The 19174-nt window shown below is 45.9% G+C and overlaps 1 protein-coding gene across 1 annotated transcript in view; it reads left to right on the top strand.

The window, feature by feature from the left end:
* LOC121286054 (glutathione hydrolase 1 proenzyme-like) overlaps window positions 1-18919 on the top strand; it is a 114706-nt gene extending 95787 nt beyond the window's left edge. The window contains exons 9-12 of the mRNA XM_041203065.1: window positions 1299-1426; window positions 10054-10166; window positions 11163-11276; window positions 18767-18919. Of these exons, the coding sequence (XP_041058999.1) occupies window positions 1299-1426; window positions 10054-10166; window positions 11163-11276; window positions 18767-18919 (508 nt within the window). The remainder of the gene's footprint in view (window positions 1-1298; window positions 1427-10053; window positions 10167-11162; window positions 11277-18766) is intronic.
* Window positions 18920-19174: the final 255 nt, after the last annotated feature.

The following is a 19174-nucleotide window of genomic DNA, read 5'->3' as shown; positions in this document are numbered from 1 at the left end:
CCCTCACCCAAAGTACATTCTGCACCCTTGCCACCCTCAGTGCTTCCTCCAAGTGATGTTCAACCTGGAGGAGCACTGATTCATCAGCTGAGGGAGGGCGGTATCAGCAGGAGGTTTCCTTGCCCACGTTTGAGTTGATGCCATGAGAATTCAAGGGGTTTGGAGTCGACTGTATGCCACTGTGCTGCCACCTCAGCTGGGCCTGTCCTGCTGGTGGGACAGGAAATACCCAGAGATGGTGATGGTGGAGTCTGGGACATTATCTTTAAGGTATGATTCCATGAGGATGACTATGTCAGAATGTTGCTTGACTAGTCTGTGAGACAGCTGTCCCAATTTTGGCACTAGCCCCCAGATGTTAGTAAGCAGGACTTTGCAGGGTCGACAGGGCTGAGATTGCCAATGTCATTTCCAGTGCCTAGATCGATCCATCCAGTTGCATTCCTTTTTTGTGACTTTGTAGCAGTTTGTTACAACTGGGTAGCTTGCTAAGCAATTTCAGAGGGCATTTAAGAGTCAGCCACATCGCTGTAGGTCTGGCTTCTAGGCCAGACCAGATAAGGACGACAGATTTCTTTCCCTAAAGGGCACTCGTGAACCAGAAGGGTTTTTACAACAATGGTCGCATGGTCATTGTTAGACTTTTAATTCCAGTTTTTATTGAACTCACATTCCACCATCTGCTGTGGCAGGATTCAAACCAGGTCCCCAGAGCATTACCCTGGGTCTCTGGATTACTAATCCAGCAACAATACCACTATGCCATCGCCTCCCATAGTATGAGATAAAGGAGGATCGAAAGAGGCTAATGTGGAATATAAACACTAGAATAGACCAGGTGGGCCGAACAACCTATTTATGTGCTGTAAATTTGATGTAATATGTAATTGAAAATGCTATGATCAAACAGTCATTGTTGCAGTCAGTCTGCAAAGTGCCAATTTGAAGAATCCACTCTGCTGGCTAGAAACCTTGCTAGTCAAAAGCACCTGCGGCTAGTTTGGGTGCATTTTCCATGGTTGTCCAAAGGAATAAATAGTTGGTAAATACAGCTGCCCAGTGAGGCTCCAATTGACAGCAGAAACTTGGAAAATATGCACTGTAAATCAGAATTTAGCATCATTTGTGGATTTTTAAAAACTTGAAAAGTGTGAAAGTAGGAATAATATTTGGTAACAATCTGTCACTGGGTGTGTTCGAAACATGAAAAAGATAAGGGACAGCTGCTCCTTCTGCATACAGGGTGGATGGAATGAAGGATGTCTGCTGTAAAAAGACGTATTTTGTTGTTTTTGCAGCTTTGGATCGAAGGTGAGGTCCAGCACAAATGGGATTATTTTCAATAATGAAATGGATGACTTTTCTTCGCCGGTCATTTTGAATGGATTTGGTGTTCCACCTTCCCCAGCCAACTTTATCAAGCCAGGTATGGCTCTGTTTAGATGTGTAGATTCAACTGATGGAAAATTAAAGATACCATTTTAATAGATTGTGACATGCTGCTCTTCATCCTGCTCAGTGGGAATTGTGTCTTTTAAGATAACTAGAATCTTACAGCACAAAAGGAGGCCATGCAGCCCACTGTGCCTTGTGCCAGCTTTTGAAACATCAATTCAATTAGTCCCACTTTCTTGCTCTTTACCTGTAGCCCTGTAAGTCTTTCCTTTCCAAGTGAATATCCAATTCCCGTCTGAAAGTTACAATTGAATTTGCTTCCAGCACCTTTTCAGGTAATACATTCCAGATCATACTGTCAAGTGAAACGCAGAAATTATAGCCCAGAAGGAGGACATTCAGCCCACTGCTTCAATGCTAATGCTGGTTGCTCTTCAAATTAGTTTGCAGTCCATGCTCAAGGGGTGAAAAGCTCTGGAGCACTTGGTGGCACTTTGCCTCTGTATTGTTTGAGTAGGCAGATAAGCTAGAAGCCCGACTCCAATCATATCGATGGCTGTGTCTGAACTGTCTCAGTTTTAGAGGAATGGTCACTTTATATTAGGTGTCCCTAATGCGTGGCCGCTTCCCTCGCCCACCCTAACCCCCATCCCAAATGCTTGTGCGCTACATTCAACCGCAGGGCAGCCCTAGTCCTAGCACCCCATCCCCCCCCAAATCACCTCAATCGCAGGGTTGCCTTGACCCCCTTCCCCCCTCAATGCGCCTCAAGCTTGAAGTCCAACAGGTGACCCTGGAGAGCGCCACGCAACTTTACTTTGTACTCACCTCTGTGTTCCCCTCAAAGTGTCGCTCGCCAAGTGTACGCCTTATATATGCTGTCATGAAACACGTCGGCGTGCTTTCCCGCCGACGTGGGTGGACAATCCAGCAGGCTTAGTAATGATATGCAGATGTATTACAATGAAGTTCTCAATATCTGATGGAGGGAAACGCAGCCCACCATCGGCAGGCTGAGCAGTCGATCGCAAACTAGTTGCATGCCACTGTGAAACCGATTATGCTATATTGTCCACTCACCCCAATGAACACACCTGATGCTGTGGAAAATCCCTGCTAAAGAGTGAGTTGGATGATATGGAGGGTAACAGCATTATCTGTCGTAGGAATCAGCACACCGACTGGTGCAGCTCCATCACATGCATGCTGAATAAAGATGACACAATTCAGGAATGTTTAGACCCAAGACATCTAAATCTCACGCTAAAGAGGTGGCCACACATGATTCTAACATTAGAGGAATTGAATCCCAAATTCACAGGAGCAAGGTTTTTCTCCAAGTTGGACACAAAACAAAGATATTGGTCGGTTTATTTGACAGAGGGATCTCAAGAAACCATTACTTTCAGATACAGCTTCCAGAGATTACCCTTTGGTTTATCCATCAGCCAGGATCTATGCCAGCAACATTTGGGCAGACTTACAGAAAATATTCCTTGATGTGTATGCATCACCAATGATAATAGGATGATAGGCAAAACCAAAAAAGAGCATGACCAAAATCTACACTCACTAATGGCTGCATTGTGAAGGACTTGTCTTAGGAACATATGAGCAGGAGTAGACCATTCAACCCATCGAGCCTGCTCCATCATTCAAACAGATCATGGCTGATCTTGTACCTCTCTGCCATTATCCCTCACTATTCCCATGTCTCTTGACGTCATTAGTATCCAGAAATCTATCAATTTCTATCTTGAACATGCTTGATGATTGAGCTCACACAGCCCTCTGGGGCAGAAAATTCCAAAGATTTACCACTCTCTGAGTGAAAGAAATCCCTCCTCATCTCAGTCTTAAATGGCCTGCCCCTTATTCAGAGACATTCGCTCTGGATTTGGTATCACAAGGCTTCACGCGTACCTATTTAGTAAACAATTCATGTGGAAACTAACCACAAACCATTGAAAATGATTTGGGGCAGGCCAATGACATGTCTGCCACCCAGACTACAATGACTTCAAAGTCCGTTCCAAATCTGGTAGTAAAATAGTTACTTGAGGCACACTGACCAGGTTACTCATTTGAGAAAGAACTGCAGATATCCTGCTAGAGCTACAAGTAGACAGCATAGACATTGACATAGAAGATGTATTCAAGGTCAATCTAATCAATTTTGGTCAATACAAGTGCATCCAAGCTCCAGGAGGAAACAGCAAATGATCCACGGCTGAAGGCATTTAGTAGAAGGTTGGCTTGATAATGTACAAACAGTACCAGACACCCTCAGATGTTTCTGATTAAATGGAGATGAACTAGGTATTTCTAGAGGTGTGGTTTTTAAGAGAAAACAGGTGCTTTCCCTCAAAGCTCTTCTCCAAGATATAGAGTGGACAAGGCGCCTGGCAAGGTGTACTGTGCATTGCCCAGGGATTAATAACAATATCGAGAATACAGTGAGGATGAGTGAAGCATGCCAGCGACACCAGTCCCATCAACATAAAGAACCTTTACACCCTCATGAAATTCCATCCTATCTATGGTCTAAAATTGCAACAAATTCATTCATTATCCATGGCGACGACTTTCTCCTAATCACTACCTACTTTTCCAAGTTTCTGATCATCAGACAATTGAAGGATACCTCAAGTGCATCTGTGGCAGGCACAGAGGGCAGGATGTTCCCCTCATCAGGCAGGTGTGGCGGGCAGGCCTGGGAGTGGCAGCGAAACTGACTGCTGCCCGCAATCGGGCCCCAACCGTGAGATAGGAGGAGGAGGCCACCGCACCTCACCAAGAGGGCATGTGAGGAGGTGACAGCCCTGGTGAGCAGCCATGATGTGGTGCAGCGCACATGGGTGCAGTGCCAGAAGCACTTCAATGAGCTGCTGCGCTCAGGAAGGGTGAGTACAGTGTTGGCATGGGACAGTGTGTAGAAGTGTTAAGGTGTGGCTGTCCCCCAGTGGACCTCAGGGGTTCTAGAGTCAGAGTGCCAACTGTCAATTATGCCAGAGCTGGCCATGTGGGTGAGCCCTGGCTGCATGGACTGGGTGCCTTGTGGCTCGAGTGCCATGACTCAGATGTGCCCGGTAACAGAATCACAGAGGGCAGAAGATGTCCTTCAGCCCATCGGGTCCACACCGACACGTGAGAAACACCTGACCTACCTACCTAATGCCATTTACCAGCACTTGGCTCATAGTCTTGAATGTTATGATGTGCCAAGTGCTCATCCAGGTACTTTTTAATGGATGTGAGGCAACCCGACTCCACCACCCTCCCAGGCAGCGCATTCTAGACCGTCACCACCCTCTGGGTAAAAAAGCTTTTCCTCATATCCCCCTAAACCTCCTGCCCCTCACCTTGAACTTATGTCCCATTGTGACTGACCAATCAACTAAGAGGAACAGCTGCTCCCTATTCACCCTATCCATGCCCCTTATAATTTTGTACACCTCGATCAGGTCGCCTCTCAGTCTTTTCTGCTCCAACGAAGACAACCCAAGTCTATCCAGCCTCTCTTCATAACTTAAATGTTTCATCCTAGGCAACATCCTGGGGAATCTCCTCTGCACCCCCTCCAGTGCAATCACATCCTTCCTATAATGTGGTGACCAGAACTGCACACAGTACTCCAGCTGTGGCCTCACCAAGGTTCTATACAACTCCAACATGGCCTCCCTACTTTTGTATTCTATGCCTCGATTGATAAAGGCAAGTGTCCCATCTGCCTTTTTCACCACCCCACTAACATGCCCCTCCGTCTTCAGAGATCTAAAATATTACTCTAGGCCTTTGGACTACCAGTCCAGCAACAATAACACTATGCCACGACCACCTCCCTATGCCACCACCACCTCTCCGTCAGGTGCACCTCAGCTGGAGTTGGCCAGGCTGCAATGGCACTGCAGGTAGAGGCTGGACTCTGTCCTCTCAGGGGAAGATGAGCCATAACCAAGATGAGAGGTCATGGATAGGCGGAGGGCTGCACAGCCTGCTGCTGCTGACCAGGTTCGAGCAGGAAACCCTGGAGCCGGAGGGCCGGCACAGTCCATATGCAAGGGTGTCTGATGAAGGTAAGAGTGCAATTCACAGAGCTGAGAGTTTCAGATGGTGCAAACATTCTTGTGAAGTCCCCTCATTAATGGGAGTCTCAAAACTGGATCCCCCATTGATCATTGGAAGATGATGGCACCAAGATGCAGATCTCCATTGTCTTACCAGGATGTCTGGCATTCACAGTGACAGTGTGATGACTTTAACTAATGACATGCCCTTCTCTATTTTAGGTTCACCAATAGGCGTTCACTCTCCAGACCCCAAAGGGCCACCACTGATGCCGGAGGATCACCAGGCATCATTTTCACCAGTGTTACATCCGCTCTCTGAAGAGGGCACCAGCGCAGATACCAACACCTCAGTGGACATTAGAACGGTGGTTAGTATCTCGGTGTACATTGGCGAGGGCATTTCACACTTGCTTGAGGTACAGGCGGAGGCAGAGAGTGCCTAGGGCACCAGCAGTCGGAGGGCTGCTGGAGACCAGGATGATGATCGGTCAAAGGCAGATGATGAGCCTCTGGAGTTGTCCATTAGGCGGCAGATGCTGGACATGCAGCGGGATGTGCGGGAAGATCTTGCGGAGATCCACGAGGGTCTCCGTGATCGAGGAGTCCATGTGGAGCGTGAGCACTGTGTTGAACATCATGGCCAAGCGCACTGCCTCTTTCATGGAGAGAATGGCGACTCTCATAGAGAGGCAGTTCCAGGGACAGAATCGGGTTCCTGGGGTTGCGCTCAGACCTGCAAGCCCTCACACAGGCAATGACCTCAGGTGGTCAGTACCAGTGTGAGAGATGGATGAGGCACCCAGTATCCTAGCTAGGTACCTGTCCATCAATGGTGAGCAGGGAGGTCCAGAGCAACCTCACGTTGGCATATGAGCTGCTTGTCATCTCCATAGGCTCCTCTCAGGGCACTCTAGTTGACGGCAGCAGCTCCTCTGCCCCTCTGCTAGTGACTGTGGCATCTGATGAGGCTGCGGCAACTGGAGAGATGCCAGCCTTGGCACTGGCCACTCCCTCCCAGGCGGGGACAGTACAGGCTCCACTGGCCAGAGGACACCCACCAAGGTCATCAAGGCCAACAGGACAGCAGAGTGAACAGCTGTCTCCAATGCCGGTGCCAGCGATGGGGGAGCTCCAAGACGTAGCACTCAGAAATGTAAATTAAAGGCCCCATGAGCACAAGAGGGACAGGTCATGAGTGACTTTATGTTAATTTATATTTACTTAACTATACTCGTCTGAGAATGAAGACCAGAGAAGTTTATGTAAATAGTTTGGAATTGTCAAAATGAGATAAATTTTGTTTTTGTCATCATGGTCTGAGTATGCTTCACCTTTTTATTTCATTGATGCAGGGTATGCCAGTATGTAATGCTGGATGTAGGTGGCTCTGAACTTTATTGCACAGGCAATGAATGTTCTTTGGGTTCAAATGAAAGGGTCCTTTCTGACATCTGGGATGGAAGAGGCAGCTCTGGCACATGGTTGTAGGTGACCTTTGATAGCCTATCTGAAGTAGCGTTGGATCAAGGCATCCCTGGTGTACCTGCCTCCCTGCACGTTACCAAGGTCTGGCTCCATGCCCTCAGCGTTTTCCTCACCATGCTCCTCTTCTGACTCACTCTGGATTCATCATCTGTGGCCTATGGAGCTGTGTCAAGATCCTCTTCCTCCAGTGGGTCCCCTCTTGGCAGCACCAGATTGTGGAGAGCGCAGTGACACCCACTCTGGAGGATATTGTAGTGCTCCACCTGAACAGTCCAGGCATCAGATGTGCATCTTGGTTCTCTCTACCTCTGACCTTGTGGAGGCATGGCTTGTATTGTAAAGATTCCCTGCCTCTGTTCTTGGATAGTAGAGAGGTGTCATGAGCCACCTCTTCAATGGATAGCCCTTGTCACCCAGCAGCCATCCATCCAGTCGGTTGGGGCACTGAAGAGCCTCAGTACCTGGGAGTGTCTCAGGATACGCACATCATGAGAACTGCCCGGGTACCTTGCACAGACTTGCAGATTCTGCATCCTGTGGCCACACACTATCTGCACGTTCATGGAGTCGAATCCCTTCCTGTTGATGAAGGCAACCGGCTGACCCGCTGGCGCCTTGATGGCCACATGTGTGCAGTCTATAGCACTCTGGACGCGGGGGAACCCAGCAATCACTGCGAAGCCTCTGGCTCGCTCAGCCTGGCTGGCCTCGTCCATACAGTAAAGAATAAAGGTCAGTACCTTCCCGAACAGAGCTTCTGTCACCAGCTTGACGCAACTGTGGACAGCTGATAGGGAGATTCCACACAGATTCCCTACTGAGCCCTGGAAAGGGCTGGAGGCATAGAGGCTGAGGGCCACTGTGACCTTCAGAGCCACTGGTAAAGGGTGTTCACCCACACAGTTGGAGCTGATCTCAGAGCCAATCATCTAGCAAATGGAGTTCATGGTTTCAGAATCACTGAGTTACAGAATCACATAGTGCGGAAGAGGCCCTTCGGCCTATCGAGTCTGCACCGACACGTGAGAAACACCTGACCTACCTACCTAATCCCATTTACCAGCAATTGGCCCATATTCTTGAATGTTATGACATGCCAAATGCTCATCCAGGTAATTTTTAAAGGATGTGAGGCAACCCGCCTCCACCACCCACCCAGGCAGTGCATTCCAAACAGTCACTACCCTCTGGGTAAAAAAGCTTTTCCTCACATGCCCCTAAACCTCCTGCCCCTCACCTTGAACTTATGCCGCCTTGTGACTGACCATTCAACTAAGGGGAATAGCTGCTCCCTATCCACCCTGTCCATGCCCCTTGAGAGGCAGAGCCTCCTTTGGCATTTCACCTCAGACATATTGAGGTAGCTGCATCTCTGCCTGTAAACCCTGACAGTAGGATAGTGGCATCTTCTGCAGCCCCTTCCGCCTTCGACTACCTGTTGGCCCTGTGCTCCTTGTGCCTGCACCTCTCCTCCCACAGGTCCCTCCCCTGGAAGCTGAATAGGGACACCTGACCTCCTCTCCCTTCTGCCTCTCTCTTGCTCCTCAGGGGAGGTGCCTCCAGCGGAGACCACAATCCCCATTACCAGAGTAACAGAAGGCTGCCAGATACTTGGAAGGGTCCACATGGCCTGAATCCTCCAGGGGTCTGGCAGACACCAGTAAGTCCTGAAATGAAGCCTGGAAATGCTAACAATGAAGCCCCAAACAGAGATGAAGCTGCCAAGTACCAATAAGTAACCAGCTGCAAGCTACCTCCAAAACTCCTCATTACTCAATGGCGATGCTGCTGTCCCTTCTTATCCTGCTCTTTGATGAGTTTTGTGAAAATGTAGGCTGCCTGCCTGCCTGCCCATTTTGCCCATGCAGCGGGCAGAAAAATCGCACGGTCAAGGAAAACTCAGTCAATTGGACTGTTAAGGGCCTTAAGTGGCCTTTTAATTAATAGCGGGTGTGGCTCTGGCACTCGCCGAGCAAAATATCATGCCAGTGTGCAATGACCATGGGACACTCACCCGACATCATCGCACACTATTTTACTCCTGTTCAGGCCATGTGTGCACCCGTCTACGAGATGAAAATTCTGGCCAATGAGTTTAATTTTCAGCTTATTCAGTACGCCTGAAGAGATAATATCAGACAATGGGCCACAATACACTGGCAGGCCTTTTACGGTCCTAAATGAGGCATAAACCATGTGACACCTTTGCCACACTATCTCAGATCCATTTGCCAAGCAAATGATTTGCATTGTTACATCATTAATCATAAAGTGCAAGGAATTAAAAGAAGGCCTCCCTATCACAATGTTATATTTAAGATCAACACCTGGGCAGAAATCATGTTCAGAAGGCAGGTTAGGACAACCTTGCCTACCCCAGTTCTCAGACGTACAGAAGAAACTTCTCAAAAACCAACATGCAGAACTCCATGTAGGAAAAAAGGTCCTATCCTGCCCAGGGACTTGATTACCTGAAGAAGTATCCAAAGTGTACAATAGACCTGGATCCTGCATCACAACACTGAATGGAGCAACGTTAAGAAGGAACAGAAGCCAGCTCAGGAAATTGTACAACTGTATAACACCTAGCAGTCCAACTATGTCTAGAACACATCCAAAGATGGACTCGGAGAGTGAAATTATGGAAGACCAGCAAGAAAACAATCAGCACTCTGACAATAATAAGATACCAACGTACCTACAGGTCAAGTACACCCAAGTGACAAGCCTAGATCTTAGGAAGAGCATGCCATTACAAGTTCTGGGACGATGGCTAAACCACCTTTACCTTATACAGAATCTTAAACTCTTAAATTCTTAAATCCTTAAATTGTTGAACAGAGATTTATTTTTTGTGCAAATAGTTTTTGAAACTACACTCACATTCCTCCATAATGTATCTTCTTATCACTTTAGGGAAGTTGTAAAAACTATTTACCAGCAATACCTACATTTCCTGAATTAATTAATAAAAAGTAATCCCCTCACAATTAAGGTGGAATTCACCTGACTAATGCCTCAGTGTTCCATATCACACTTTATCAACACATTCCTATGCTGTGCTTGAACTTGAGTCGTTTAAAAGTATGTTTTTTCTGAATAGGTAAGACACCCCTATCTTCAATGTGCCCTGCCATTATACTTGATAAAAACAAGTCAGTGAAGATGGTGGTGGGAGCTTCAGGAGGATCAAAAATCATCACAGCAACTGCTCTGGTATGTACTGATGGTATTTTTAATATTTGTTTTTCATATTTGTTCTTGGAATGTGCATGTCACTTGCAAGGCCAGCATTTGTTGCCCATCTCTAATTGCCCTTGAGAAGGTGGTGGCGAGCTGCCTTCTTGAACTGCTGCAGTCCATGTGGTGTAGGTACACCCACAGTGCTGTTAGGTAAGGAATTCCAGGATTTTGACCCAGCGACAGTGAAGGAACGGCGATATATTTCCAACTCAGGATGGTGTGTGGTCTAGAGCCAAGTGGCCCTGGTGAAACCCAAACTGTGCATTGTTGAGCAGGTTATTGCTGCTTGATGGCAATGGTAACAAAGCTTTCATCACTTTACTGATGACTGAGAGTAGATTGATACAGCCAGCTTGGATTTGTGCTGCTCTTTGTGGACAAGACGTACCTGGACAATTTTTCACATTGCCAGGAAGATGCCAGTTCTGTAGCTGTATTGGAACAACTTAATTGGATAGACATGCTGTTCGTCTGGGCACAAGTCTTCAGTACTACAGCCAGGATGTTGTCAGGGTCCATAGACTTTGCAGAATCCAGTACCTTCAGCCATTTCACGTGGAGTGAATCAAATTGGTTGAAGACTCACATACATGATGCTGGGGATCTCAGAAGGCTGAGTTGGATCATCCACTCTTCCTGCTAAGATGGCTGTGAATGCCTTGTCTTTTGCACTGACATGCTGCCCCCACCATTCCCCCTCCCCATGTTATGGAGGAATGAGAATGTTTTTTGGGAGCCTCATCCAATTAGTTGGTTAATTGTGCACCACCATTTATGACTGAATGTGGCAGCATTGCAGAACCTTGATCTCACCCATTGGTTATGGGACTGCCTAATTCTGTATAAGTCTTATATGAGGATCAACCCAGAATAATAGGGAACCAGAGAGGAAAGAAATACCAGGAGGCTATTTTATTGAGAAGCCTTACTTCTTGTCAGATTCATTCACTGTTCCTCTTGTATATCTAGGTGATAATGAACATGTTGTGGTTTAACTACAATGTTGAGAGGGCTGTGACTGAACCCAGAGTTCACAATCAGCTATTCCCCAGTGTGATTGAAGTTGAGGAAGCTGTGGAGAAGGTATGTGTTGTGAGCATACACCTCTGTATGGGCTATATATTAGTTAATGTTTCTATAGGGTCAATCGGTTGTATTTCCCCCATCCCTCCCACCGTACCCCGAACACCACCACCTCCCCATTTCAATGTAGTGAAGCATAGGAATGTTTAGAACTGTAAGGGACAATCAATCTGGCTGTTAACTTCAAGAATCTCATACACTGTCTTATTAATATAGAACCACATAAGCTTACAGTGTGGCTGGTGGTCATTCAGCCTATCATGCCTGTGACAGCTCTTTGCTATAGCAACTAAAAACTAATCACATTACATCATATGCAGCCTTTTATCCCTGTATCTCCCTTCATTTTAAATATTAATCCAACTTATCATTAAAAGTCACCCTGAGCCTCTTTACTTCCTTTTAGCGACAACCAGACTATTTCCCTATCACTCTATTAAAGTGTTCCATAATATTAAAAACATCTATTAAATCTCTTCTCAGCTTTCCCAAATTTCCACAGAATCTCAAGCCCTTTTCTAACTCTAGTTTCCTATCCCTGGTGTCATCCCAGTGAATTTATGCTGAATGTTATTTCTAGCTTCAAAGACTTTGCCGTAATGTGGTGCCCAAAAACACACATGGTATTCTAACCGTGAACCAACCAATGCTTGAAAGAGAATTCACTGCTGCAACTCACCAAGCCTCCTTGGACAGCATGTTCCAGAGCCATGCTCTCTACCATCTATAAGGACAGGGGCAGCACATGGGTGGGAATACCAGTACATGCAAGATCCCCTCCAATCCACATACCATCCAGACTTGGAACTATATTGCCGTTTCTTCACTATCCCTGGGTCAAAATCCTGGACCCTCTGTCTAACAGCACTGTTGGTGTAACTGCACCACATGGACTGCAGTGGTTCAAGAACATGGCTTACCACCACCTTCCTGGGGTGGGGGTGGGGGAGGGGGGTGGGCAATTAGAGATGGGTAATAAATGCTTTGCCAGCAATGCTCACACTCCGTGAACAAATGGAACAAAAAGTAAAGAACAAAATAACTTGCACCTAACACATCCTCAGATGTCCCAAAGTGTTTCACAGTCTGTGGATTATTTTTCAGTATAGTCATAAATCTCACATAGAGATGTCCACATAATTTCCGATGGCCTGACATAGAAAAAAACATGTTTTCCCCTTTTTTTATTCTTTCGTGAACTAGCAAGGCAATTATTTGTCACCCATTCCTAATCACCCTTGAGAAGGCGGTGATGAGCCACCTTCTTGAACCACTGCAATCCATATGTAGGCACTCCCACAGATTCGTTGTTGCCACACTCAGTCAAATGCTTGATGTCAAGGGTAGTCACTCTCACCTCAGCTCTGGAATTCAACTCTTTTGTCCATGTTTGGACCTAGACTGTAATGAGGTCAGGAGCTGAATGGCCCTGGCAGTACCCAAACTGAACATCAGTTCACTGCATCGCACTGTCGACAACATCTTGCTGATCGAGAGTAGATTGATGGGGCAGTAATTGGCCAGATTGGATTTGTCCTGCTCTTTGTGGACAGGACATACCTGGGAAATTTTTCACATTGTGGGTAGATGCCAGTTGTTGTGGCTGTGCTGAAACAACTTGGCTAGTGTGTGGCTAGTTCTGGAGCACAAATCTACTATTGCCGGGATGTTGTCAGGGCCCAAAGCCTTTGCAGTATCCAATGCCGACAGCGTTTCTTGAAATCACGTGGAGTGAATCGAATTGACGGAAGACCGGCATCAGTGATATTGGATACCACAGGAGGAGGTTGAGATGGATTATCTACTCAACTTCTGGCTGAAGATGGCTGAAAAAGCTTCAGCCTTATCTTTCGCACTGATGTGTTGGGCTCCCCCATCATTGCGGGCCAGGATATTTGTGGCGCTGCCCCTCTGGTTAGTTGTTTAATTATCCACACCAATCACAACTCAATCCAACAGGGCTGCAGAGCTTAGATCTGATCTGTTGACTGTGGGATTGCTTAGCTCTGTCTATTGCATGCTGTTTCCACTGTTTGACACGCAAGTTTTCCTGTGTTGTAGCCTGACACCCCATTTTTAGGTATGCCTGGTGCTCCTCCTGGTATCCAACCTGCATTCCTCATTGAATCACTCATTGATCCCTTGAAGTGATCCAGTGATGGTAGAGTGCAGGATATACCAGGCCATGCGGTCACATGTGGTTGAATTCAGCTGCTGCTGATAGCCTTTAAGAATGAGCAGTTTTGGGCTCCTTATGAATAACCAGTTTTGGGCTCCTTGATCTGTTCTGAATCTACCTCATATAGCACGGTGTAGTGCCACACAACATGCTGGAGGATACTTCTTTTTATTCACTCGTCTGATGTGGTGTCGCTGGCTAGGCCAGCATTTATTGCCCATCCCTAATTGCCCTTGAGAAGGTGGTGGTGAGCTGCCTTCTTGAACTGCTGAAGTCCATGTGTTGTAGGTATACCCACAGTGCTTTTAAGGAGGGAGTTCCAGGATTTTGACCCAGCGACAGTGAAGGAACTCGGTCAAATGCTGCCTTGATGTCAAGAGTAGTAACTGTAATCTCACCTCTGGTGTTCATCTCTTTTGTCCATGTTTAAACTAAGGCTGTAACGAGATCAGGATGGTGTGAGGCTTGGAGGGAAACTTCCAGGTGGTGGTGTTCCCATCTATCTGCTGCCCTTGTCCTTCTAGATGGTAGTGGTCATGGGTTTGGAAGGTGCTGTCTAAGGAGCCTTGGTGAGTTCCTGCAGTGCATCTTGTAGATGGTACACACTGTTGCCATTCTGTTTCAGTGGTAGAGAGAATAAATGTTTGTGGATGGGGTGCCAATCAAGCGGGCTGCTTTGTCCTGGATGGTGTCAAGCTTCTTGAGTGTTGTTGGAGCTGCACTCATCCAGGCAAGTGGAGAATATTCCATCATGCTCCTGACTTGTGCCTTGTAGATGGTGGACAGGCTTTGGGGAGCCGGGAGGTGAGTTACTCGCCACAGGATTCCCAGCCTCTGACCTGCTCTTGTAGCCACAGTATTTATATGGCTAGTCCAGTTCACTTTCTGGTCTATGGTAACCCCCAGGATGTTAATAGTGAGGGATTGAGCAACGGTAATGCCATTGAATGCTTTGTTGGAGATGGACACTGCCTGGCACTTATGTGGCATGAATGTTGCTTGTCACTTGTCAGCCAAAGTCTGGATATTGTCCAGGTCTTGCTTTATTTGGACATGGACTGCTTCAGTATCTGAGGAGTCGTGAATGATGCTGATGTGCAATCATCAGCCAACTTCCCCACTCCTGTCCTTATGATGGAAGGAAGGTCATTGATGAAGCAGCTGAAGATGGTTGGACCTAGGACACTACGCTGAGGAACTCCTACAGTGATGTCCTGGAACTGAGATGATTGCCCTCCAACAACCACAACGATCTTCCGGTGTGCTAGGTACGACTCCAACCAGCTGAGAGTTTCCCCCCACTGATTCCCATTGACTCCAGTTTTGCTAGCGCTCCTTGATGCCACACTCGGTCAAATGCTGCCTTGATGTCGAGAGTAGTAATTCTAATCTCACCTCTGGAGTTCATCTCTTTTGTCCATGTTTGAACTAAGGCTGTAACAAGGTCAGGACCCTGGCAGAACCCAAATTGACTGTCAGTGAGCAGGCAATTGCTAAGCTAATGCCACTTGATAGCACTGTTGATGTCCCCTTCCATTTCTTTACTGATGATGGAGAGTAATGGGGTGGTAATTGGCTGGGTTGAATTTATCCTGCTTTTTGTGTACAGGGCATACCTGGGCAATTTTCCACATAGCCAGGTAGATGACAGTGTTGTAGTTGTACTGGGACAGCTTGGCTGAGAGTGCATAAAGTCTTCAATACTATTGCTGGAGTGTTGTCAGGGCCCATAGCCTTTGCAGTATCCAGTGCCTTCAGCCATTTCTTGATATCATGTGGAGCGAATCAAGTTGGCTGAAGACTGGCACCTGTGATTCTGGGGACCTCCGGAAGAAGCCGAGTTGGATCATCCACTCGTCACTTCTGGCTGAAGATTGCAGCAAGTGCTTCAGCCTTATCTTTTGCACTGATGTGCTGGGCTCCCCCACCATTGAGTATGGGAATATTTATGGAGCATCCTCCTCCAGTTAGTTGTTTAATTGTCCGCCACCATTCACAACCGGATGTGGCAGGACTGCAGAGCTTAGATCTGATCCGTTGGTTGTGGGATCACTTAGCTCTGTCTATCACTTGCCGCTTATGCTGTTTGCCATGCAAGTATTCCTGTGTCACAGCTTCACCAGGTTGACGCCTCATTTTTAGGTGTGCCTGGTGCTGCTCCTGGCATGCCCTCCTGCACTCTTCATTGAATCCTCAGTGAAGACTGGACTTCAGCTTCACGAGGACCATGCAGTGGTCACTCCTACCAATACTGACAGATACATATGTGACAGGTAGATTGTTGAGGACGAGGTTTAGTTAGTTTGTCCCTCTTATTAGTTCCCTCATCATCAATACTGCGATATATCACACTTAAACTTGGAGAGCCTAGGCCCAGATTAGCAAGAGACAAAGTTTTGGAACATTTAGCTGTGCACTGCTCAAGTTTCATTAAATAACACTCAAGTTACTAGGGTCTAACTCCTCTAACCTTCCTGATCTTTGTAAATTAAGATTGTCATCACCATAACACCTCTCAAATCAACTCAACACAGACCAAGGATTGAAGAGAGTTCAGTGCCGTAACTTTCCTATGGTTCTATATGATCACAATTAAGCCTTTATTAAAACAGCAACAGTGAACAGAAAAAGCGGTCCTACTTTGATCTTTGAAGCTATTTAAGCCTAAACTAATGCAAATTTATGCTACTGTCAGTGGCATACACCATAAGGCTTATACCTCCTCTGGTATTGGTCCACATAGTTAGACCTGCACAATTTGTGCAACTGTCTTTGCTGGCAACTGGCTAGTCAGTAAGCCTTGCAGACAGAGAGATTAATCTTTTACGTCCAGGAACTCATGTTCAGTATGGGAGGATAGTTTGTTATGAGTGATGAGGGTGGTCATGTGTGTGTTCCACCACCCTTCTGGCTGGGAACTGTATGGTCTTGTGCCTCCACATTTTTATCTGTTGACCTGAACTTCTTTCCAGCATTCTGCTGGCTTCAACAGGTCTCAATATCACTTTTAACTGGAGAGGAGGAAAGGATCAGCTAAGCAAATCAGGACTTGCTGGGACTGTTACAATATCACCTGGTTTTCTCATCATCATTTAGAAAAAAGCAAAACACTGCGGATGCTGGAAATCTGAAACAAAAACAAAAACAAAAATAGCTGGAGAAACTCAGCAGATCTGACAGCATCTGTGGAGAGGAAGAAAGAGTTAACGTTTTGAGTCCGTATGACTCTTCATCAGAACTAAAGAAAAATAGAAATGAGGTGAAATATAAGCTGTTAGAGGGGGGAAGAATTTCATCATTTAATGTCATCATCATTTGTTGCTGTTGAAGACGTGATCCAGAGATTGTGAACCTTGGCTGGGGACCTGCTGGTAAACCTGCCGTAAGGGGTCTGCTGATGAAGATTGATATAGGGTCTAATTCAGGGCTAGACCTGGCCTCAGAAATGTATGTTTTTAATCATGTGAGAGTAATTCAGGGCGAGTTACTATTTATGGTGAATTCTGGGCTAGGCTGTGACCTTATTCCCATTGGGTTCAGACAACCACAAACCCATTTGATACAAAATGTTGCAGCATTACAGAAGAGATTTTCATGCCACATGCCTGGATCCAAATAAATTGTTCTTATAGATTGTGACACCCAGTAAGTCCAGGGGTAGGACTTTTAGCTCGGTGGGTGGCTGTGCGCCTGATCCGACCAAGCGTGAAATGACACGCGATGACGTCTGCCTATTAAGACCATAAAGTGATCAATTGTGCTGCATTTTTCACTTCTCATTCAGCCTAATGGTTGACGGGCAGGCAAAAAGGCCAAGCAGCCTTTGTATTTTTTGGAAACCTCATCTACTGGCGGGATGAGGTTTCCAGAATCAAATACAAATGAAATAAAAACTTGAATTTTTAATTGAAAACATGTCCCTGCTCATGTGACAGAGTCACATGAGGGGATATGTTTAATTAATTTTCTGTGCTGCTTAATAATTTTTTCAATATTTCCTTCATCTCCCTGAGGCAGCTCCATGCCTCAGGGAGATTTTTCAGCGCCCTTTTGTGCGCATATGCAAAGTGCGTGCTAGGCCTGCGCACCCTCCTCCTCCCACCTGCACAAGCAGTGCTTAGTGCTGCCACCCCCGTATCACGCTGGGCAGGCCTTAATTGGCCCGCCTGCGTAAAACCCACGGATCCCACACACCAAGGGCAAAATTCTGCCCTAGAATTACTTTTATTCAGGTTACTAAGTGGGCTGAAGAGGATAAATTTTGTGTAGCTCTCTGTTGCTGGTGAGCTCTCAAATGCAGATGATGCAAATTGTGAGTCCATGGCCTGCCGTCTTCCAGTATGACACTTGGACTTAGAGGGTTACTTGATGAAGAAAAGTTGCATAAACTCAGCTAGTATTTCTTGTATACAAAAGATTGAGGGATGATTTGATCAAGGTGTTTAAAATGTTAAAACAATTTGATGGTGTATGGAGAGACTATTTCCTCTCGAGGGGGTATAATCTTAAAATTAGAATTAGGCTAATCAGGATCGAAATCTGGAGGCAGTTTTTCTCACAGAGATAGAAACATGGATGCTGGAGGATAATTGGAGCTTTTAAGACTAACATTGATGATCTAGCATAGGCCCTGCAAAATGCTAGCTGTGAAATTTGGTCTTTGCTACAACAGAACTTCTCTAAATACAGGATTTCTGGTTATTATTTCACCAAAGACTTTAACAGAAACAAAACTTCTCACTCTGGGAAAAGCTACATGTGTAAAAGCAGGCCTAGAAAAATAAATAAAATATTATCATAAGTTTGGCCTTCTGACTTGTTTATAGTCATAGAATATAAAAGTCTAATTGGAAACCTTTTCCTCCTGAGTTGGAAAGGCAGGTTTACATCTGATGCATTCAATAGTTCGAGGAAAATAATGATTTACTTTAAATCTGCCTGTTATGATTTCTGCATCTATCATTGAAGAAAACGTCTTCCTAACTACCAATCTTGTTCCATTGTAAAGTCCTTTTTCAGGATTCAAGTTCCAGAGCAATGTTATAAAGGCTCCTTCCTTGAGTACAGATCAGCCATGATTTAATTTAATGCAATAGGCTCTAGGGGCTAAATGAGCTCTCCCTGCTCCAGTGTTAACTGTTTGCAAGACCTCACCAGTAGCACAGAACCTCACAAAGTGTATCTTCTCCTCACCTACACCATTCCAATATCAATAACTTACAGGGAAAAAATTCTGGAATACATTATTTAAATTACAAAACCTAAAGTTATATGACGAATTCACAATTACTGACCTTGTTTGTGTTTTCAGGCTGTACAAGAAGGTTTGCAGGAGAGGCACCATACATTGAAGATGATAACCAAGCTTACATCAGGGGGTGTCATCCAGGCTATTGTCAGAGATGAAGGAAAGTGGTTTGCTGAATCAGACTATCGAAAAGGTGGCAAACCTGCAGGTTACTGATTGGCCTGTGTAATTGATAACCATAATTGTGCTGAATTCCTTACTTGCTGTAACACTGTATACAGGTTTATGAATAACCCAGGGAGACACAATGTGTGAACGTAATAAACAAATTAAATTCTTCCTGAGCATTGATGATAAAAACAATCTTGCTGAAGCAGAACCAGGTGGGTGTTGCAAAGGGAGATATCAACTACATTGCAGCATCAACAGTCTTTTCATTCAGACTCATCATTTTAATTTTTTTAACGTAAT

The sequence above is a fragment of the Carcharodon carcharias genome, chromosome 13 (assembly GCF_017639515.1).
Source record: "Carcharodon carcharias isolate sCarCar2 chromosome 13, sCarCar2.pri, whole genome shotgun sequence".
NCBI classification, from domain to species: Eukaryota; Metazoa; Chordata; class Chondrichthyes; order Lamniformes; family Lamnidae; genus Carcharodon; species Carcharodon carcharias.
The sequence above is the reverse complement of the archived record's forward strand: the minus strand, read 5'-3'. Positions and strand labels throughout refer to the sequence as shown.